Below are 24,394 nucleotides of genomic sequence, written 5' to 3'. Positions count from 1 at the left end.
AGATAAATCCCTCACCAAAGCAAACCTCGCGTGGGCACTGAGAGGGGCTGAACCCGTACCGCCAGACTCTGAAACCACTTCGGAGCCCGCAGGCGAGCGGGGCAGTGGGTACCACAGCCAGGAGTATTTCTGGCTACTGCCGCTCGCCAGCGATGGGAAGTTCTTTACTTACACATCAAGACCTGTAGATAACAACAAGGAGAAAAGGGTAGGTAATGCTTCTGCCCTGCCAAGAACCACCTGCAATTCAGCACACAACATCTATACGCTGTTTACAATTTTGCAGAAAAGCCTCAAAGTAATTTTTCTCTAACTTGCACACTACAAAGAGGAATGAGGATATTATGCAGCATTGCAGAATCAATAGTTATTGTGGAAATCATTGGTTTGATGTCAAGGCCAATTAGCTGCAAGTGGAATTAGTACCTACCCTGTGCAGGAAGCCAAGTACATGTTCTTCCCTAGATGGGAAAGGAGTTGGCTATGAAGGGCTTCCACAGAGGCGCGTGGAGAAACTTCATCACTAGCATCACATTTCCCAACGCTGAAAAACCGAACACCAGCTTCTTCTCTTGGCACACAAGAGTCTGCAGCAATGACCTGATCCATTCTGTAGAACGGACCAACTGAGAGTAGACACACCTGCAGACCAGACTGGCCCTCTGCATTTGGATTTTACACCAAAGAAAGGCTATATCACAGAATCCCAGCATGGTCGGGGTTGGAAGGGACCTCTGTGGGTCACCCAGTCCAACCCCCTGCCCAAGCAGGGTCACCCAGAGCAGGCTGCACAGGACCTTGTCCAGGTGGGGTTTGAATATCTCCAGAGAAGGAGACTCCACAGCCTCCCTGGGCAGCCTGGGCCAGGGCTCCATCACCCTCAGAGGGAAGAAGTTCTTCCTCATGTTCAGAGGGAACTTCCTCTGCTTCAGTTTGTGCCCGTTGCCCCTTGTCCTGTCACTGGGCACCACTGAAAAGAGTCTGGCCCCATCCTCCTGACCCCCACCCTGCAGATATTTATAGGCATTTATTGGGTTCCCCTCTCAGCCTTCTCTTCTCCAGGCTGAACAAGCCCAGCTCCCTCAGCCTTTCCCCACAGGACAGATTCTCCAGTCCCCTCATCATCCTCGTAGCCTGTATATTCGGCAAGCTGAACTACTCACCCCATGCTGGAGAACCATGCTGGCTGAGATCAACTCCAGCCACCACCTTGTCCCTACGCCTTTCCATTACTGCCCTGACTTGTGCCAACAGAAATTGTATTCCATGCTGCAGCTAGGAATTATTACATTTCACGGACTAATCCATGCCGTGCCTGGTTTGGCTACTGAGAGAGAGCTCAACACTTAAGTCCTGCTTGAGAATGAAGTGCTTTAGAGGAGAAAATCAGTATAAATGCAGGAGTGAGGAACGCGCAAAGCTTGTCGTATTAATTGAAATCAGCTGCATAAATTTTATTAAACTTTAAAGACCCAAAAGAAGCCAGACAAAGGAGCTAATTTTCCGGGCCTTCATGCAAGGTGGTGTCAAACCAAACGTTTTTGCAGCAGCTTAACCCACACTTTGACTCTCACCCTGGGAGTAGCCAACACTGAAGAAGACCTTGCAGAGCCCAGGAGGGTGAGAGCCCTGGGAGGAGGCAGCCCTTCGGCCTCTCCTCCGGGCCTCGGCTCGCCTGCATTCAGAGGCCGTTGCCCAGCTCGGCGGGGAGCTGGCGCCCATCCCCACCATCACACCCACCACCACAGGGAAGGGATCCAGCTTCCAGCACCTGACTGCCAGCCCCATGGAACACCTGTCCACCCCTACCTGCTGCTGAAACCTCCGCCTCAGATCAACTGATTCTTTCCAAAAAAGGCTTTCAGGGCCAAAGGGGACTTTTCCTTCTAGCTTATTAAAGCAAGTAAGATGCACCCAGTTGCTCTGCAGCCTGCGATCATTCTGATTAAACTACAAGATCTGCACATCAACTATCCCCTAATTAAGAAGCCTCCTCAGCCCATATGTAACAAACTATCACGTGCACTGTGTGCACACAAAACTAAGAAAACAATGGTGCATCCAAATTAATTGTTGATTCAAATATTGCATCAGTGAACACATGGAATGAGTTTAGGAACTCCAGGCCCAAAGCCCCTTTGAAATACAATAAACAGTACAATAAACCTTGACTTGTGTTGTCTTTTATGCTACGATGCGTAGCCCTTGGTGGTGCTGGGTGGGCAGCAGACCTCAGAGACGTTCAGGTAAACAGCCCTGACCCCCGAAAGCAGGAGAGCTCCCCCGACACATGCTGGTGCACTGGAGGTGACAACGTCTGCCAGTCAGGGACAGAATTTAGGTGAGACCGGAGGGGCACAACAGAGCTCCTCAGACCTACAGAATAACACGCACAATGCCTTCGCTGGGATAACTTGTGCAAATAACATCATTTCCACACATCCAGCAGTATGCTGTGACAAGCACCTGCAGCAATTCCTCAGGATAGCTCCTCTGTTGTTTTTCATCTTATTCTCGAATCAGCTCCGCATCCATTTTGCTGAAGCGAGGCACCATTGCAGTGGTGGAAATGGAAAAATCTACTCATGGTTGTAGAAACACAAAGAAAACTCAACTGGGGTGATCACCCATGTCCCGAGCTGCAAGACTCTCGTCAACTAAACCCGTGGAAATCCCACCGCACCAACGCTCAGCGCCTACAGCAAAATCCTGACGCCTTTGTGCTCTACTCTCGTTTTGCAGCAACAGCCTCAGCTTTCCGAGGAGGTCCCGAAGCTGTGGCTGATCCTGATGTGAACGTACTAATGGTGCCATCCAGAGGTACTTGGGTGCAGCACACAGCTCCGTGTCAACAACCACCACACAAGTGAACAGAGGACCTATGCATAATCTTATGTATATCAGCCCTCAAACCAGCCGTGAAATAATTGAAATAATTACATTTGCTGTTAGTTTTCACTTCTTTTGCCCCTGAGCCCACTTGTTTTTTTCTGTCTCTCTCAATAGTCACTGTGTATTTTGATTTTCCACCTATACTACATCAGTCATTCTTTAAAATATATATATATATATATACACATCTCTGACCTCTCATGGAAAACAAGAGCTATTTCATTTTGCTCACAACAGCTAACAACAGGACTGGCACCACACGCTCAGTTTAGAGAGACACTCATCCGTATTTCACTGCCATAATTCCAGAGAACAGCAACCACATGCTGAAACAGGAAGCGTAACAGTAGAAAACAATCTTTTTTCCCCCATCTAGAACAGCTGATGACTCCCTTTCAGCTGTGAAATGGTGACTCAAACTTGACATGGGAAAATGTTTTTCCAGCATATGATTACGCACATCTCTGTGTGTGTGTGTGTGTATACACAGTTTATGTCAGCTGCCTGAACAGTCTGGATGCAGCATCGCCTGTGCCATATTTTATCATGGGCAAAGTACGTCACCGCAGGTATCTGCTCAGTAGCAAAGGTCTAAGTTACCTCTGTGGGCAGAGATACCTTAGTTAAATTAATGGGATTACACAGATTACACACAAATAATCCCAACAGCACAAACTATATACTTACTTTTTTAATCTTTGGGATTTTTTGAGCTTTATTCATATAGGTAACTGATTCTGAGATGTACTATCTTAAAGATGAAAAAATATACAAAATACAATACACTCGTATCTGTCTCATTTTTCTCAGAAATCACCACTTACTGGTCCATTAGAATTAAGGCATTGGGTATTATTTTATCACCTTACACAAACTCAAAGGAAAATTGAGAAACAGATTGACTTGAAAACTAACAAAATAACTTTTCCGATAGTCCATGGCAAGCACCACTCTCACTTGCTGCATCCCTCTCAAAAAGAGCATCCTTCTTTTACAGTCTCAGTACTTAAAATGAAGAAAAACTGCAAAAATATATATTCTATCAAATGACAGATGGTGTTGCTGAACCATGCCTACGACAAAGAGGCACGGTGATGGTTAAGAGGAGATTTTGAATGTTAAGGAATCCAAACATTCATGTAGACACCAATGTCTGCACTGCACTTGGAGAGTCACCTTGAGCTGACCTCAAACCTAACGTGGCCTGAGCATCAGGTGCTGGCTTCATTTCCCACTAGTCAACCCTGGACTGTGCCCTTTTTGTAACTGCACTCAGGTCTCCTATCAGCAGCTGCAGGGAAGTAGCTCTTGGGTCAATGCAAGCACAGGATCACGGTGACACCGGCATGAAGAAAGGTTTGAAGGGTCATCTGAAAGAGATGAGTGAGTCTGCAGAAGTCTGCACCCTGGTAAAACGGGAACTGGCGAAACAGCTCTCGCATTCCAGACATCTCAGTGCTGAATACATGTCTGGAGGAAATAGCAGACATATGGAGTCCTTCATAAAGCTGTGAGATATGACCCGCAGAGATCACCAAGTTGACAGTCTAATTCTAGAAACTTAACCCTGGTAGAAGTTTCAGACACATCTTATATCGGGTGTGGACACCTTCACACAGCAGGAAAAAAAAAAAAGCAAAACTGAAGAAACACACCAGTTCCATGCATTGTGATGAAAAAATTACAGCAGTAATTTAACTGAAAATATTTCTTTAAAAGATCAAAGACAGCGTGTCTTCCCCCTCCTGCCACTTTCATACACGCAGTGTTTTCCAAAATGCATTTTCAAATGAAAATGTCATCACCCACCCAAGCCCAACTGCTGCACAAGGTGTCTGTTCACACAACAAATGCAAGTGTACGTTGATGGCAAATTTGTGCCACCAACAGGAAAGGATCTGAAAAGGCATGGAAAAAAGTCTGGCCTTGTGCATTCGCTTTGAACGCGTAACCAGGTTCTGAGCTGTAACTCCTTTTCTTTCAGAGCTTCATGTGTTGTAAGGAAATCTGAGCGCAGTGTTGTTTGGCAGAGAGGTAAATACAAAAATCCTTATCTACGGTTACTTCCCCCCTTCCCACGACAGCACCCGCGGAGCACTGACCTGTACTTCCCCGTCCGCACTTGCAGAGCTCTCATCCCGCACCGCTGGGCACCTCCTACATCATTCACAATATCATCTCCAATCATGATGGCCTGTCAAAGCAATGAAATACAGAAACACTGGCGTCAAGTGAATTCTACTTCTGCCATACGTCACGCTCCTTTGACATAACAAACAGCTTGATTTGATGTTTAATACTGCCATCAGACAAATTAAACAAGATAATATTGTCATCGTATTGAACAGAAGTCATCCTACCTTGAACATAACTCATGCTATCGCTCCTCAGGCAGCGTGCTAGTGCACTATGCATCTGTACAATTTGTAATCAATCACAAAAATCAAAGTGATCTGGCACACACTTCGAAGAAAATGTTGAATTTTTGAAGTTAGGCCTATTCTGTTCCTAACGATCCATTTATGTTATGCTCCATCCAGTTCAAACTAAGCTAACTTTTCAAAAAATCTCCTTAAAACTGGTATTCTAAAAGCTTGTCAAAAGCTTAAGCTTGTGATCACCGAGATGTGCAACTTCGCAGCGCTTGATCCCAACCTATTCTCAGGTTGATACAGAAATTTGGGAAATCACTGTAAAAACAAATTTATTTGGCTCTGCACAATGTGACACGACAGGTACAGGCCTCGCACGGTTTGCGTTAGGGTCATCTTAAGCCTATGCAAATACTAATAAACTCAACTGAGCAGATTACCAAAATATGTAACTGGGAAGAGACCTTCTAGTTCTGCTAAGAATCGTCTGAGTGTCTGATGAAAACATGCAGCATGCGTGACGCCTTCCAAACTTAAAGATCTTTCTTAAATTGAAGCGTACCAAGCAAGGGGTCTTATTCATTGACAACCACACCTACAGAATTTCAAGTGCTTATTATCATCCTGCATTAAAAATTATTACATTTATTTTGTTCCTCAAATTTAAAGACGGTTGAGCGGGTTCATTTTATAGTTTTAACAAAACCCAGCATACACACAAGAAATAGTAATCTTAAATTAATAAGCAAAGGAAAAAAAAACAGCTTTCAACCTTCCCAAAGCATTCTGGATTACTCTGAAAAAAACAGAGGCAGCACCTAAACCTGGGGAAACACACCAGCTCTGAAAATACATAACCTAGTTTATCTATCCAATTTTAAAGCATGATTTTGCACCTTCTGTATCAAAGTTGAATTTTATCTAAAATACATTAACTGGTCGCATCTTTAACCACTTGTTCCTCATCTTGTTGAATCAGCCTCCTGCTGCATGGACGTAACTGCCAGGCTTTCACAACGACGGCACCTCACTACTCTCTAGAAATTCCTGCCCGAATTGCCACTCCTTCCACGTACTTTTGATTATTTTCATACCTGCACGTCAGATACCTGCAGTCACCATGCAAAGCGTTTCTTTTCTCACTAAAGAAACTGCCGTTGTATTCTGTGCGGTTTGAGCTTTTCCTAAGGTCTCTTGCAACGGGTCCTTGTCCCACGCAGGGCTGTGGGAGGTTAAAAGGCAGTTCTGCACGGGGAGCGGGACTGCCTTCGGTGGCGGCTGGCTTACCGGAGCAGCACCGAGGGGACCGCGCTGGGCACGCACAGAGAGCCAACCCCGCTTTCTCCGTCTGCAGAGAACTGATAAATCGGCCCTCGTCAGAGAGGTCACGGGAATGAGGCGCACGCGGCAGAAGCAGGAATTGGCTTCTCCAGAAACAGCAATCTAAAGGGAATGCTGAGTGGTTTCGTACAGCTGGCTGCAGCTTTAAGGACATAAAAACACAGAAAGTCTGTCTTGCAGGCGCCATTCCAGTTACGAGTGCTGCCTAATACCAAACCCTCTTCTTCCTCTGCCTTGACATGGCAGCACCTCTCTTTTACAGAGCATGCAACCACACAAGAGCCAGTTCATCTTCTGCGTCACCCACTCGTCAGCTCCCACTCCGTAAGCAGCCTGCTGGGGAGGACTAAATCATACATATTGAAGAAGTCTAAAAATACTAAAGCTCCAGAGTTACGTTTATTAATCACCTAATTACAAGAGAATCTCCTCCCACTTCTTACATAGCACATAAAGGAAATCTCAGGATATACCTAAAGCCCCAGCTGAACAGAAGATTTTCTGAGAGCACTCAGAACCAAACTGAGCTATGAACAAGTGTATCTGGAGCAGCTTCAGCTGATAAAAACTAAATCCTCTTTTGAGTAATGCATCAGCTGCGGTGCGCAAGATTATATAAAGCAGTTACCAGCCCAGCGCATCTCCCGTGTTCCTTTCATACTGTTCACACGAGGGATGATCACCATCCCTCGGGTGATGGCGCGTAGTAGGATGCCCTCTCAAGTCAAGGCTCATGTGCCTGGTACCACGCCAAAATAGTTTATTTGGAAACAGTTTATATATGCCCACCCTTGCTACATTCTGCCTAGAAGAGTCACCGCTGTGGCCAGGCTTTGAGAGCTCCTTTAAGGAGCAGAGAGACATAAGGACTTGTGGCAAAAGGTGTCAGAGCTGGGGGGGAACATGCCCATGGGGAAGGAGCAGCAGCAGGCTTTGGGAGAGGGAGCTCGGCCTTTCCAGCCCTCTGCTCGCAAACCGCTTCGGAGCCACCAGACGATGGAGGGCTCGGTCTTTTTCACCCTTTCATTACTGGACCATTTGCCTTATCCACTCCGCTCACGGAAACTCGCGTGTTCCCAATAGGACGGCTTCCCCTGCAGATAGTTCACCTTTCCTCACCACTCCTCCAAACAGGCAATCCACCATGAAATGGGGAGAAAATGATGGGTTAATTTTAAGTAATTAATAAATACAGCATTTACAAACAGATGAGGAAAACAGAATAATCCCACTGTTGCATGAAGACCTGCAAAGAACCTGGCAACACTGCACCATTACCGATTTCCCCCCAAGCTGCTTTGAGATATTTCATCATTCTCAGCCACTGGTTTTAACAGCTTATAACCCTCTCTTCTTATAAAATTCCTTCCAACACCTCCCCGAGGGGGACAGGAAATGGCTGCAGGGGGGATCCCAGGAGGGGACCTGCCTTCCACCACCCGCAGACCCTTGCTCAGCCTGAACCCAGACGTTCAGGATGAGATTTCCGAAGTAAAGACAATTTCAGTTCTGGGTTCTCAAAACCCTAAAAATGAATTTCCTCTGAAAATGGGAAAGGGCAGAGCGGGGCAGCCCACCAAGCCCTCGCTTTCTTGCCAGGGCTGTATTTTACGCCGTCCAGGCAAGTTTTCCTGCAAGACGCCTGGCAGTTCTGCAAGTGCGGCTGCAGATGAGCAGCGATGCCTGTCCAGGCCAGCTTGTGGCATACGCATACAAAAATGTACTCCAGCCCCCGGGGATTTCACAGATTTACTATCGGTGAAGGGCAATAATCACTAAAGGAGGAGCAATTATTCCCAAATCATTTAGGATTTAAAAAATCATTGGCAAGAAGATAGAGGTCAAAAGGTGCACTGTCAAGGGAAATAAAAAAACTCTACCTGTCAAACCTGGGTTTAACTTCCTCTCTGACTGCAATATGGTAAGCAGAGAGAGAAAGATATAAAACTGAAAGGTCACATATCCACTGCAAGCAAGAATTAAAAGATCCCCGTTCGCGTTCATATTTTACACAGGGATCACACCATTAATCTGTTCACTTATTCTGCGGAAGTTGGTTTTTTTTAGATTGGCTAAAAATTTACTAAAGAGAAGAGCAAAAATGCCATGAGATGGTCTCTCTGGTTTCAAGACAAACTGTCAAAGAATTAAGATGGGTGCAATTTCTGTTTTCCTAAACCAGACGGCTGGTGAGAGATGGTGCGTGTGGTTGTACACACACAGTAAAAAAAGCACACGTGTGCCGAAGCTGAGTGCAGCTACAGCTCACGAAGAGCCCCCATCACACTCAACTCAGACTGGTGAGATGAACATAACCTCCAGGAATCTGGGGGTGGGAAGGCACAATAAAACCCCCACTGGACAAACATCTGTGGCACAGGGATCACCATCACAGACAGCAATCTGACCGGTGGCATCTGGGCCACAGACCCTGAACGGAGGTGGTGACTGACTCCTCTTACCCACAGAAGTAGCCAACACCAATAAGCCTTCAGACGCGGTGGTGGGGTGGTGAATGGGAACCTTAGGTATTTCTTGTCTGCAAACAGAGTTTTAGGATTCACTGAAATCACAAAAAACGTTTGATCAGAAAAGGAACTACGGATTAAGAAAATGAATGAGGCAGAAAGACAACAATATTCTGTATTACCCAGCCACGCTCGTGTGGCAACGCAGTGTTTACTAAGACGAGCTCCTATGGTACTTTGGAAGCTGAAGTCTACGGAGGGAGGATGCAAATGAAGAGAAGCACAGAAGGAAGTGTGCAAACTTCAACAGAGTATTTAACCCAGTGAACGCTCTACAGTCATAGAATGACAGAATGCTTTGGGTTGGAAGGGACCTTTAGAGGCCATCCAGCCCAACCCCCCTGCAGTGAGCAGGGCCATCTTCAACTGGATCAGGTTGCTCAGAGCCCCGTCCAACCTGGCCTGGAATGTTCCCAGGGATGGGGCATCGACCACCTCCCTGGACAACGTGGGCCAGGGTTTCACCACCCTCATCGTAAAAAACTGCTTCCTTATATCCAGTCTAACCCAGCTCTGCCTTAGCTTAAAGTCATTACCCCTTGTTTTCTGCAGGGCTTGTTGTGACAGGACGTTTTCCCCATCTTTCGTGTAGCCCCTTCAGGTACTGGCAGGCTGCTGTAAGGTCTGCCCACAGCCCTCTCTTCTCCAGGCTGAACAGCCCCAGCTCTCTCAGCCCTTCCTCACAGGAGAGGTGCTCCAGCCCTCGGATCATCTTTGTGGCCTCCTCTGGACCTGCGCTAACAGCTCCACGTCCTTCTTGTGCTGGGGGCTCCAGAGCTGGACACAGCCAAACATATTCATGCCTAAACAGATTTTTGCTGTAAGCTTAATAACCTTACTCTAGCTAAATGTGTCAGGGACATAAGAAAACAAAGCTTATACACAAAATCTTGATTAATATATTAACCCCTCTACACAAGCAATGCAATGAATTTACTTTTCCCTCTATTCTCCTCGGCCCAACCGGTAATCTTTGAGGCTCTGGGATCCCATATCACTGTTAATTCTATCTTGGAACCACTAGCTGTGCAAACATCAAACACGCAAAGGGCATCATCACATGTGGCCTCTGACCTAGGAGAAACTGCACAACAAGCCAGGTAACACCAAGAAATACACTCAGCCCCCAGGGCAGATTTCCAAAGGGGGGAGGGCCAGCCAGGTTTCCATAAGCTTTCAGCAGGGCTCAAAGCTTGAAACTTCACTCGGGCGCCTCACTCTTCTTTCCAAGATGAAAAATCTTTCCTGCTGCAGCGGGTGCGCGAGGGGACGCCGGCACAGCGGCAGGTCCTCCGTGCCCCTCTCTGGGTGACCTCCCTCTGCTCTCACGCACCACTAACTCCCACCTGAGACTTGCAGGTGGCAGAAATGGGAATTGGTTAACTACCAGTAGTTTATGCACTCCGGTGTGACCTGCCATAACTCCCATTAAAGCAGGACAATTTGCTACAGAGAGAACTTTTTATGATTATATGAAACTACTGGAACCTTAACATTATTTAGGTTTTATTGTAAAGCTGTAAAAATCACCCACTGTTACAGCTGCCTTAAAACATATGAATTAGGCATTTCAGTAACCTTTAAGATGTGTTATTCTTTGTCATATTACTGAATCATAAGATAGGTCTGGTTACCTCTAAGAGGTTTAAATTTCCAATCTATTAAAGCAATACCGGCAATCTGTTATTTCTAGGCCACTGAGGAAAGGTTAAAATGAAAATTGGACTTTGGGGAGTTCCTCCTATTCTAAGTGCAGGTTGAAAACATCTCGGCAGCAGAAGGCAAAGTCAGGGTCGCAGTAAGAAGCAGTTATCAAGGGAAATGACTGGTGATAACTTTATTGATTAAAGCAGCTCGAGAAATTTAAGATTTGCCACTGTCTAGAATTACTGTGACCAGACAGCTTTATTAAAAAGGTATTTTTCATTAAAAATCAGGCAAAAGAAAATTGTAATATGTTTTCAAAAGCACAGCTCATCTAAAATGGTTTAATGATGGTATGGATTAAACGCATTCCACAGGTGGACTAAATTATTGGCAAGCATTTTAAAAAAATAAAGGCAAGTAAAACCAGTCCTTGTCACGTCATTACAAATGCAGAGAAGTATAGCTCATTCAGGAGACAGATTAAAACGCAATACACTGAGTTACTGAGGAAGTCATTGAACTGCATATACTGAGTTTTTACTATTACATATGGCAAGCTAAAACAACTTACAACTCCTTCGCAAAAGAACATTAAAGTTGCAAGGTTCAAGCACACAAAAGTTAGGAAAATATGTCAGAATTAAGGTAGTTTGCTCTGCTGTGATTTGTTCCTCCTACACATGTGCATCACAACCCAGGTTTTAACTCCAGCAGCATGGACTATTATTTCCATAGTCAAAGTGGAGCGACTGGTGCTATTATGCAGTGGTGCCTGCTGCGCTCCTCCTTGGTTAGGCACATACTCCCTTCATCTCAAATCTCTCTGAATACAAAAAATTACACCTATAGACATATGACTACAAGAAATCAATAGCATTTAACACTAGAAGCTATACATGAGAAAAATCTGTGTATTTTGAAAATAAAGTTAGACACTAGTAGCACTATGAATGTTTGGCAAATAGCAGAGAATGAAAAAATAGTAGTCTCTGCTACAGGAACCACTTGCTGAGGCTCATCCTACAGGACCGTTTTTGCCAGCTTGGTGATGCATTGTATCAAGCTTTGTTCCCTGAAGCAAAGTTTTTGAGACAGGAGTTCTGCTGTCCTGTCGCTTCCCTGTAAGGATACCTGCCCCTAGTGCCAGAGGCTGACAGGGTCTCAGCATACTGCGAGCTGGACAAAACAGCGTCTGAGGACACCCGCACCACCTGCCTGTGGAAACGGGCAAGCAGTGCCACTATGCAGGGCCACAAGGGTAAAAAACATGAAAAAAACCCTCTCCCCTCCCACTCCTGTATTTCTGATACAAGGGGAAAGGAAACACAAACCTTCCTGTATCTAATTTAGACAAAGGGCTGAGCTCTGGGTTGTTTCTTTCTCTTTGTTCTCTTTTCCAGCTACTTTTCTTTCAATGCCATTCTGTGTCTCAAATTGACTTTTGGGTTTGTTGGTTGGACGAATGGATTGAACAATTGCAGTGACTGTACCTGGGATATTATGTGCAGGCTGAGCTATCTTGTTACTGGGAAGACACCGACAAACTGCAGGCAGTACAGAAAACACCACCGCAGTGGGTCTGGGTGCAGAGGGACTGAATCACAAGGGAAACTGCTGAGAGCTAAACAGTGTTAGTAAGAGACAACTACTGTAACGATAACAAATCTGCAGGTAATTGGAGTAAGAAAATACTCAGGAAGGCAAGCAGTTATTTTGTTACCTGGACTAAAACTAGAAATAAGGAGATGCAGTTTAAAAGGGAAGCATCCTGATGAATCTCAGAAAAAGCGGCCTGTCCACGAGACCTACGTGGCTGTGGACACTGCCCCTGGGGTACTTCCAGAAGCCCAGTTGTTCAGCTCACTGAAAACTACTCTGGACAAGACATTAATAAACGTGAAGCAGGGAACACTCCTGCGCAGGGAAGGAGATGGATTAGATAGCCTACCAGGTCTTTTCCATCTCCCCACTCTATAATAAAGTAAAATCCAAGCACGTACTGAATTACAGGGCCATAATTTCATCTCCAGGCTCTAGGGACCTACAAGCCACCCAAACGTCGCTCCTGTTGTTTATAATGTCACCAAAACCTCCGATGGAATTATTACGCTGTAATTCACTGCTGTCTGTGAGTCATCTCATACTCATCCTTATGTCCTGTGTGACATAACAACAAATCAATAAGAAGGATCTGGGCACAACGACAGAGAAGGGAAAAAATGGGTTATACTAAGTAAGCGGGGAGCATCACACTTCCAGTGTTTCTGGAAAGCGTGATGAATCCAGTAGCACAGGAGGAGTATTGGGGTCAGTCAGTGCTTCCTGCTTCCTGCTCATCTAAATTAGAAAATATTTTATTTCTGCCTTTCCTTTTTACTAAAAAAAATGTAGTCAACGTGACACCAAAGGAAATAAATAACATTCTGGCTGCAGTTCCACCAGACTGCAGCCTCCAGTCACGAAGCGGATTGCCAGGCATTGGGGAACCTCTCACCTTGTGAAGCACAAGATCTTCCATAATTCCTTGGGAAAACTAACATTTATTATTTCACGCTGCTTTCTTTAGCCTCCAAATAAAGGAATTTCACAACAGAAGTGCATGGTTTTTTGAACTATATGGTTTGGGAGGAAGGTGGATAAGAAAGCACAACATAACAGCACAAGCAGAAGAAGAAACTGCAGTGGAGAATGGAGGGATGGATGGAAGACTCTAAACTGGATATAGGTATGGATGGCACAGTCGGAGAAGAGAGAGACAGAAATGAAAAGGAAAATAGCAGGCACTCAAAATGAACCTTCAAAAAAGCAGAAGAAATAATGTCATGCCTTTCAGCAGGGTAACAAGTATGCATAGGGCAGAAGAAATTCAACAGATCCCCAACTTGCCAGCATTTGCCCTCTTGGCTGTCAGCCCTCTTTTGTCTACTTTGCATTATTTGACAGAATGGGCAAACACGGGAGTTTTTCCCCTCTGAAACATTTTTTTCCAATATTTTTTTCTTTTTTTTTTTTCCCCAAATAATTCATAGGAAGATCCTGAACACAAATGTTTCTCTGCACACTGGGTCTGGAAAAAAATATGTGCATTTCCACCCAGAGTTTACTGTGTTGTCCTTGCCACGTTCCTTTCAACCTCTTCTGTAACTTTCCATGAAAGACAGCAAACAACAAAAAAATATGCATCAGTTGGCATAACTACACAGCACAGCCAGTAGTCATGGCATCAGAAACCTTACCTGTTGTGGCGGAACTCCCATTTCTGCTAAGGCTGACTCAAAAAACATTTTTGCTGGTTTTCCCACTACCTCAGCTTCAACATCACAAGCGTACTGGAGAAAGAGAAGAGACACAAAAAATGCTGGTCAGAAAAGGATTTGTTCAACTCCATAACACCAGTCAATTGTATAAAAAGTATGTGATTATTGATTTTTGCCCTTAAATAATAATCCTTAAAATGGATTAGCGGGTGAAGGTGAGTATCAGAGAATTTGGATAACAGAAGTGTTTAATGTTCTCTGGCAGGAGAGAAAGCCCTCCTGAAACATCTCAAGTCATGAACCTTTCACATTCTCCATCATGAGAGCAGTCTTCAGACTCAGTTCCACTATCGCTCATTTGTGTAAGAGCATCACTCTTAAAGAAATAGCAAATCCCCTTCATATGAAATGATCAAAAGTACTGGAGGGCCTTAAAAGGCGTGGAGGATTTCTTCAGTGACCTGGCATATTTTTAATGATTCAAGTGACCAGCCAGATTCGAAAAGTTTTATTTACCTGCAACTAAATACTGGTACTATGCTGAAAAAGGTGTTTCTAGCTTGTTCCTAGAGAACAAGAAGCCTGAACTTATCCGAGGTGCAAAAAATCTCCCCAAAACTCACATAGATATGAATGAATGTGCTACAAGTATACATTATATCCACTATCTTCTGCACTCCTACTCCCCTACTTTGCTTTATTCTCTGCTTCTACTACGTAATTTTTCTTAATCTCTCTGCAAGCCTATAAAAAGGAAAATAATGATCATCTCCTTCTCCCACCCTTAGGTTGGCTTATCTATTGGGTTCCAGTTCTGCATGGACATAATCAGGCTTAAAAACAGGATTCCATTTAAGCACCTTGCTGAACCAGGGTCTTTTGCTGTAAATTGTAAAGGGCAAGGGCTGTGTTAACAACGCTAGGCCAAACACAAAACGGACTTTTAGTTTTTTCTCGGGTATCTTGCAGACAATATTGCATGTTTTTCTTTTCCGACTCTTTCAAGGGCCTCACTTCCAATAAAGGTACCACAATGGTAAAAGCTCACATTTTAAATAAAATTTTAAAAAAATGAACAAAGGCAGAAAATAAATGAATCCACCCGTCTTTAGAATGCAGAAAATGAGTTCCAATCTGTGGAAACTTCCTCCACCAAGGTGAGTAATTACAGAAGATGACCCATATTTATACCAGCTACCCTTTTAACAAGGTGCACAGAGCGAGCAAGCATAATGCAAGCTATAAAATACCTCTAATGCCTTCATATATGCTCCAACATCAAGTTTCAGACCATCAGTTTCTTTATAGTAGCGTCTGGAAATGAAAGTGATAAAGTTCCAATGAAATGAAAACGTTGGCAGTTAAATACAAAGAAACCACATTTTATTATTTCTGTACCTACACAGATGTCCATATGGCTGCAACAAAAAGACAAGTCATCAGAAACCCTGGAGCCTTAATTTAACACCAGGAATTAAGTAAAGGACAGGCTCAGCACTGTGCAATGCTTGGGGAAAAGATCTCAGACCAGATGCCCATCTGGCATCTGGGACACAACTCCACTGTTTCAGAGGGCTTTCAGCTAGCTTCTATCAAGGATGAACCTGGCCTGTGTTTTATTGCACAGAGTACTAGCTGCTTGCAAAGGACAGCAGGTACATTGCTCTTCCTTTAACCAGCAACGGAGACCCCTTGGCAGATACAAGATGAGGGCTGGCACCAGCCAGCAGCTGTAGCACCTTCTTCAGTGTATCTGGAATGGGACCCCAGACAGTTGGCTGTCATTGCTTGTCACCAGCCTGCCATACGAGGAAAGCCAGGGCACTGTTTATCAGAACTAAGAAAGCCCTCTAAGCTAAATTTTGTTCCTTCTAAAAGCGTTCCTATTGCCATGGAGCTCAAAAAATTAGTTGGTATCTTTACAGTGTTTTTCTGGAATAGCAATTCAGATTAACGCAGGTCTTCCAAGCTCTTCTGGTCAGAGCGAAGACAGGTTTCTGTATGACAGGAAAAAAACATAGGATGAGCGCTCATATCTTTCTGCCATTTTCGATTATTCAGCACAGCTTCCCTTTAAAATGACCACTTGACCTTTGCCAGAACAGCCATTAACCTTCTATAGTCTAGCGTAAACAGCTTAATTTTCTGACAGTGGCATGACAGAAGAAATTACAAAGCCAATTCCCACTCTCAGCCCAAAACAGATGCTAAATGTAAATCACTCCATTTTCAGGAGGAGGGCATTCTGCTTCAGTGACTCTGACACTTTTGTTTTCTATGGAATGAACTAAAACTTCAACCAAAAGCAACCCACTTGTCCAAGGTAGGCATCTTCTTGTTAAGGTCCACCCAATTACACTCATTGTGCACATTAAAAATGCAGCTGGCTTGTGGCTGGCTTTTGTGTATGTCCCTCTGGATCAACGAGGTTTCTCTAGTTAGGTGAACAACTCATCCAATTTATAATCTCCTTTCTTTGGGTCCAAGAAATTACCTACCAGGGAAACTCATTGAGCAATTCCTGCAAAACTCACATTCACAGTGTCTAAATAATCAATTCTTAAAAAAAAAAAAATTTAAAAAACACATGCTCATGATGAACACTGAGCTCAGAATATAAAAAAAGGGTATTTTAAAATGAAAAATAACCTTTCAAAAAATAACCACAGGTCTGTGTTAGAGCTGTCTACAACAACAACGACGAATGACTGAAAAATACATACTTTCATTTGCACGACAGGGTATAAGGATTTTCTGCATTGCTTACGTTGCAAATCTTCAAAGGTTCACTCTAGATTCCGTTTTGAACGATGGTATTAGGTTAACACAAAACTTGGTTACCTTACTTACATTAGCCACTGTGTTGTTGCCTCAACGTTTTCTCTTTATCCTTCTAACTAAGAAACAAACAGTAAGGATTTTTCACCCATCTCGTAGGATCCGAGCGTGTGAGTGTCAGGTATGGCAACACAATGGATTTAACTGCTCCTTCCCGCTGATAAGTTCTACCTGGATGGATCAATAACCCACAACCTAAGAGGGGTTTTAATGCCCATTACGGTCTATTGAACCACTGAAAAAAGTTGTCACTACAGTTTCCTCAAGATAAACACGCATAGTGTTTTTTAAGGCCATAAATCGCACAGCAGATAAGAGTAACTCCTTCAAGGCTGCTGGGATTTGTCATTATTCAGGGCTGGCATTAATAATCTCTTGTTTAAAATCTCAGAATACATCTAACTGAATTGTTTTTAGGAAAACATTCAAATTCCTTGACTGGAATTTTCCTGCATGTGAAAGCAGAAGGTCAAAATTTACCTTTAGTGTTCAGAGAATAATTAAAAATGTCTTTCGATATTCAATCTATCAAAACAATTGATCTTTCTCTTCAAAAGCACAGGCACATTTGCAGGTCTTTGCCATACACACCAGCCCAGCCATTTCTCAGTATATCCTTTGGCTCTCCCCTTAGGTCTTCTTCGCCACCACACGTCGCTCACAGCCAGAGGAACATCTACCCCCATCTCCAACAGAGCTCAGCTGGAGTTTGTGCATTGCAGCTACTTTCATAAATTGGTAGGGTTTCTATATTAGCAAACAAAAACTCTCCTGGCTTCTTTTTCCTCAGGTATAGAGGAATACATATATATATATTGCCAAGACACCAGCACGAAAGTGTTTCTTTACATATGACATTTTCATACGCATGAATCAAGCTGCAGAGGTGTCAGCGCCAACTTTCAGAGATGGCATCTTTAAGTACTATTCAAATAGCCAGGAGACATTTACACCAGAGGCCATCAGCCACATCCAGCATCACTTCTCATTCACTACAAATATGAGCAGGATTCGAATCTGGAAGAAGAAACCTGGCTGACTGTTGGCTGAAACTGAGAACTTTCAGACCACCTGATCCTCCTCACCATTAGTAACTTCAGCATGCTGGAAGATCAAACTGCATCACAAATCTACACCAACAGCCCTTTATCCAAGCACGGCCTGTTGGATTTTTTTGTTTGTTTGGGGTTTCTTTCACTATTAAAAGTCATCTATTTTCAGTTCAGACAGGTACACATGGCCACAGGCAGCAGTCAAACCAACAGTTCTCAACTCCGAGACCTTGCAGGAGCAAAGACAAAAAGACAAGCAGCGCCTATAACCCTACCGGCCTCTTGCAATACTCGTTCACTTGGATGTTGCACACATCAAAATCTTCACTCTCCATGATGTCTATAGGGTTTTTAAGAGGCTCTTAGACTTGCTCTTAAAGCAACAAAAGCCCTTTTCCAGTAGCTTACGAAACTACAGCTATTTAACCCTCCCGCCGCCACCTGCAAACATTTGGATTGTTTCAGCAAGGTCTAGCTCACTCTTGAACACCGACTTTGAAGGGTTGGAGGCTGGCATTTGTCGTGCTTACACCAGAGCATCTCCAGGTTCTCTAAAGGGTGCTACAGTTCCTCCTCAGCAGAGCAGCTACATCTCTCACCCTCTAGCAGTCGATGAAACACTTCCACACAACAGCTTACTCTGCCCTCTCTACAGTAAAAAGACCACCGACAGCTGAAATTCAAGATACGCCCCACTGAGTGCTGTAGCAACACAGAGACTCTTCCGATGAGTATTTTCAAAGCCAACTGGAGGATTCAGCATGGCGAGCTCAGTGACTTCCAGCGCCCTTTGCAATCCTGCATAAGCACAGGGCTGAACTGTGGTCATGGGGAGCACCCATACCACCTCCTTTCAGAGGCCTACTTCAGTGTCATCACCTCAGTTTTTCTTACACGCCTGGGAAGACTACAAGTGACTCGGGACAGGAGGCAAAGTTTGGTGACTGAATTACCCATTAAGGATCCTTCATTAACAGAAACCAGAGCAGATCAGCCTCCCCGTACAGACATAGATTAACTGCTTAACAGTTGGTAGTGTGAATGCCCACACCAATATCTGGCCTCCGTTAAGTACAAAGACACTGAGGGAAACCAAAAAAAATGTAAAGACTTGAGGAAGAAACAGTGCTTGACTCACCCTCTTCCAAGGGAGATCAAAACAGGCTTCTCCATCCCAATCAGAACTCGGAAAGCTTCGTTAAGGTTTGCATAGGTGAAGTTTTCCGCTGCATCTCCGATAACCACACAGTTTGGGTTTGCTTTATCAATCTCAGCGAATTCAGGGACAAGATCTACAGAAGGAGAGGAAAAAAAAAAAAAAATCCACAAATCCCTTACCATTTCAGATTCCATTGGAACTGACTGTTTTCTCCCAGATTTGTGTTTCCCTTCATTCATCACACAACACATTAAAAAGAAAAAAAATGCAAGTCTCAATCAAGTGTTCTTCAGACCCTTCTATTCCTGACTGGATCCTGCTATTTAGCTGTCCTACAACAAAGAGCAAAATCAACGATTTCTGACCCTTGCCTTAGCTTCTGCCACTCCTGTCTCAGTTATATCTCAGCTCGTTATATCCAGGCACAAGACCCAAGACAAACCCCTGGATAGCTGAATGAAAATCTGTAATAGCAAGGGCAGGATCCACCTCCTTTCTCCGTACCCACACCCTATAGAAGAAAACACTTCAAACTTCAAATCTCTGCCATGATGACAATGTCAGACCCTGCACAAGACCTCACCTCTCTCCTAGTCTCTGTGGTTAAGCAGCAGATTCCTCTGTGCACTTGCTGACCCCCAGCACATCTCTGTGCCTTCACCGTATCACTGCCATAACCGAGACCTCACTCAGGCCAGACCACCAAGGTTTATTCCAGAGTCTCATGACTAAGGAAAACGCTTTCCCTGTAGGAAGACAACAGCTGGGAACTCTTCCTCCCACTAGCTACAGGAATTCACTGCGCCAACACAAACTCCCACTTCTCTCTGGGCTGTCCCCCTGCGCGTCCCAGCATCCGCCGCAGCGTTGTCCCACCGTTGTGCACGAGCAAGTGCGGCCTCAGGCTGCGCTCCTTCAAAATGCGGCAGGCTGCGGGCGCTGGGGCAGTGACTTCGGCCACGGAGATGTCAAAGCCCATGCCCTGGAGCTTCTTCACAAATTTCTCCCGGGTCGCTTGGGTTTCGTTAGTGCAGAACCGCAGCTTCAGACCAGATGCTTTGATCCTGTGGAGCAAAAGCAGCAGAGGGGTTAACTGGACATAGAAAAGGAGCTAAGAGTACCAGCTTCGCTGTCCCAAGCTTAGCTTGATATTACAACAAAAATGCAAAGAGGAAATACCAGCACAGGAGCAGGATCCCTTCCTGTGACCAAGACATGCCTAAAACAGACTGATTCTGGGCACTACGGCCGCAGTTTTCACGCACAGGGCCCTTGCCACAGCAGGTAACTGCCCTTCTGGAGCAGAGAGCTCAGCTGAACACGGCGGCACGGGCGACGTCCACCATCCCCAGGATACCACAGCCGGTCAGGCACACGCTCCCTCCACACACCAAAAACCCTCAAATCCCATCCCTTTTCTTTAAACTGGTCTGTGGATATCTCACAGGAGCTGAAGGCACTGCACAGCCATGAGTACAGTACCTGGTGTGACACCACTGGCTATTCGTGTTTTAACGTGGATTTTCACCTTCCCACTTACTGCTCACCTGCTGCAGAGATCTGCTGGAAGCAACAGCAAGGCTTCGCGCTTCTCCAGCCTCCGGGTAAGAGGCCAGCTAGTTGCAATGATATTTATATCAACACTGGGGTGGCTTCAGTTACATCTATCCCTTAATCTCTCATAAAACACCTGTGCTGTTACTTGGAGGGTAAACCTGAAAATGATGGTACTTCAACTGATTCATTAATAAATGCTCACAGGTATTTACCTGCTTCTCAAGGGAAGAAAACCTGGCCCCAAGAGCCCAGAGCCAAGGGCATGGCTCCTGTGGATCAGTACTCTGCAATCTCGTGCAAGTCCTCTGCCTCTCAGCAGCTTTGTTTCCCAACCCAGCTGTGATGACCTACTGTGGGTGTCACGTAAAGGCCTCTTCCCCAAGGATGAGCTGTCAGCTATTTGGAGAACCAAGGTATTCCAAAGTGGCCACGAAAATTAGAAGCACTGAAAAATATACCATAATTTTATTTTTTAAAAAAAACATGTACCAAAAGGACTGTCACTCAGCTCCTCAAATATATTAAAATGCCTAATTTTTGTCAGTTTTAGTGTGAGTTTGTACATAGGAGGACCTAAGCTAATATAGGTTTAGATACCTGGGTAAGTTTGGGTCTCGGTTTATGAATTAATATTAAAATACTATTACATTTCTTTGTGTTCGGATGAAAAAGGACTTTTCTATTAGGAAAGTCCCTGCATTGATTCTCAAGACAACAAAACGTGGTGGGTTCCTTTTCCAGGGAAGATGATCCCAATTAGTTGGTGTAAACACTGAAACCACCTCGAGGTAACGCATCTGACGACGAACTTTCCACCAAAGGATTCTTAGAAATCCCGTCCTGATCCAGACAGCCCCTTCCACTCGTTAAAACCGCACGCCAGTGTCTTCTTCAATAATGCAGGTGATTCATTTCTTTCTTATTATTTGTCTTTCCTAATCATAGGTATGTGAATTATCAATTACACTTAGTGGTTAATTGCCCTTCATAAAGATAGCTTTTCTATTTTAAATTAGGTAGTTAATATATTGTAACTAATAGCATCCACTTGTACATTATAAATATATCTTCATTGATTGGAGCAGTGAATGTGAGATTCACTCACAAGTTAATGAAGCAATTGAGTGAAGAAGTGCAGGGTGTACCCAGGGTATAATTATTGTTAATGAATTATGATGTGACCTTCTCAGAACAATGAGCAATCGGTGTGACAGTGGGATGACAGCATTCCACATCTGTTATTCGAAACACGGTTTCAGCTGCAGTTAAAAAGCAAAGCAGTGTAATTTGGATACGTAACAAACTTCAGTAGAGTGTGCTGCAGTTAAAATCTTATTCTAAATGCAAAGCCTATCTGCACGCTCTTAGGAAAAGCAATCTGCGATTCACGACTGCCTGCAAGCGGACATTTGTTGAGTTAGAATCTATTCCTTCTCTTCCTAAAGGTCAACAAAATGAATCCAGGAACCAGACTAACCGCCAGCTTGCACAGACAAACAAGCAGCCTCATGGGTCAGCTGGGTGAAAGCAAAGACTCAGTTTTCTCGTACTACAAATTTAACTTCCTTCTCAGAATTTCAGAGGAAAAAATGGAGTTACGCTTCCGAAAGGCTTAGAATCATAGAATGCTTTGGGTTGGAAGGGACCTTAAAGATCATCTGGTTCCAACCCCCCTGCCATGAGCAGGGACATCTTCCACCAGACCAGAGTGCTCAGAGCTCCATCCAACCTGGCCTTGAGCACTGCCAGGGAGGGGGCAGCCACAGCTTCTCTGGGCAACCTGGGCCAGTGTTTCACCACCCTCATGGGGAAGAATTTCTTCCCAATATCTAATCTAAATCTGCCCGACTTTCTGTGAGCAGCACTGGGAATCAGCCCCCCACTTATAAGAGCCATTTCGGTTAACACAAGCGGAAGCCGTCTGGACACATCCTGGACTGCTTCGCACCTTCTTGGCCACCAGCAATTACCTCCCCAGCAAATGAGCTCAGTAAATGCTTAGGGTCAGGTGAGGTTTACTAAGAGTTAGGCCAAGCCGGTCAGAAAATGGGAGTCCTCCGGTGAAACATGAAAAGGACTCTCAAAAATATCCTGGAACACTAAACAACAGAAAAATCATCAAGAACTCGAGAGAAGACTTACTTCTATAAAAATATTTTTTCAGTGAAAAGCCACCTTTTCCTTCAAAGTGAGCATCTCTAAGAGGACCCTCTGCTAGCTCTCCGACAAATCCTTGTATGACCCAGTCACACTCACTGGTGCGAGCACCATTACACCGGGACGAAGCCATCCCTTGATGCTCAGCATGGGGACAGCGAGCGGAGCCTGCAGGCCAGCACACATCAGCAAACAACTATTAACTTGGAGCTTAAATAATTAGGGAGAGCTTTTAACAACAGCTCTACGTGGGGGAAATCCTGGCTCTGCTCGTGTTTACAGCAAAACTCTCCTTCAGTTTTCGTGGTCAGGTTTGGCACAGGGAGGAACTAAAAGAGACAGCTTGCAGGTCTCTGTCCGACAGAAGCGAGATGCTTTCCACAGCGAGTCCACGCTGTACTGGAGGCACTGCTGCTAAGCTGGCCCCCTTAACGGGAAACCTCGAGCTCCCGAGCTGACCCAGCCACCAGTGTTCATGTTTTAAGCAGCATGTGCAGAGCAAGTTACTGCAATTTCTAGTGCCAGCAAGCGTGGGGATGTTTGGAGAATAAAGAACAAAATTTGTAGTGTCATGCCTTATAAGATAAAGAGCAAGGCATTAGATATCTGCAAGTACAGAAGAATGAGGCAACAGCAGATGAAATACACAGTACATCTTATCAAGATCTCCAGCGTATTGCAGATTTATCAGCATCTATATCACAGAAGCGCGGGCACACCCAGGAAATCCAGTCAATCAGGGCGTCAGCCGAGTTCCATACATCGCAGCCGCGACACGGATCCCAGCCAGACTCCAGAAGCACCAGCAACCAGCGCCGAGCACATGGACGGGCAGCACCACGCTCCACGCTGCGGGGACACTGCATGGCCCAGGTCGCTGTGGATGGCCCGAGGCCACCCCACGCTCCCTGCTCGGGGCCGCCAGCAGGCTCACCATCCGACAAACCCGCTCCGTTCCAACACGACTGCTCACACCACTGCTAATGCCCAGGGGCAGGAACAGGGGAACTCAAACTTCACCTGTGTGCGGGGAGCTGGGCGTGAAGGGAGAGCAAGTTCCGACCTTCTGGGGTGACACAAATGGCAAACACGGCTAAAAGCATCTCTGCAGCAAGAGCAGCTTGTCGGAGCCCCCCTCGGAGGGGACGGCAGAGCAGCAGGGAGCAGAGGAAAAGTCCACTCGCACCCCTCCAGCTGCGTACCACACCGGCTCTGCCGGCGAACGGCCACGGCACGCAGGCGCTGAAGCAAAGGAATAAGTCACAAAAGAAACTTCCATGCCCAAAATTATCAGCGGACAGACGAGCACCCAACTAACACAGCAACAGGTGGGGAAGGAGACTTTTTCTAAGCCTTAAACCCACTCCAGACCTAAACGGCAGCTCAGTCGCCCAAACAACCCCTAAATCTAGAACTGGGCACACCGCGAGCACGCATCTAGGGCAGAGATGGAAATGAGGTTTTTAATTTCAGCCCCGAGCCGCCCCTCACGCGACGGCAGCTCTTTGAACTGACCTTTACCTCGTTCTGCCGGAGCAGGACACGACGCTGAGTGACAATGTCCCACAATGCAATTACCGTGCGTCAGATGAGC

The 24,394-nt window shown here is 45.1% G+C and overlaps 1 protein-coding gene across 2 annotated transcripts in view; it reads right to left on the bottom strand.

The window, feature by feature from the left end:
* Nucleotides 1-24,394, bottom strand: part of LHPP (phospholysine phosphohistidine inorganic pyrophosphate phosphatase) — a 94,843-nt gene that overhangs the window by 60,753 nt on the left and 9,696 nt on the right. For both annotated transcript variants that reach the window (XM_075423895.1, XM_075423896.1), the window contains exons 2-6: nt 19,963-20,150; nt 19,066-19,219; nt 15,288-15,351; nt 14,017-14,109; nt 4,995-5,086 (exon numbers count right to left, since the gene is read on the bottom strand). In XM_075423895.1, the coding sequence (XP_075280010.1) occupies nt 4,995-5,086; nt 14,017-14,109; nt 15,288-15,351; nt 19,066-19,219; nt 19,963-20,150 (591 nt within the window). The remainder of the gene's footprint in view (nt 1-4,994; nt 5,087-14,016; nt 14,110-15,287; nt 15,352-19,065; nt 19,220-19,962; nt 20,151-24,394) is intronic.

Source organism: Opisthocomus hoazin, chromosome 6 (genome assembly GCF_030867145.1).
Source record: "Opisthocomus hoazin isolate bOpiHoa1 chromosome 6, bOpiHoa1.hap1, whole genome shotgun sequence".
NCBI lineage: Eukaryota > Metazoa > Chordata > Aves > Opisthocomiformes > Opisthocomidae > Opisthocomus > Opisthocomus hoazin.
Note: the sequence above shows the minus strand (reverse complement) of the source record. Positions and strands in the feature narration are given on the sequence as shown.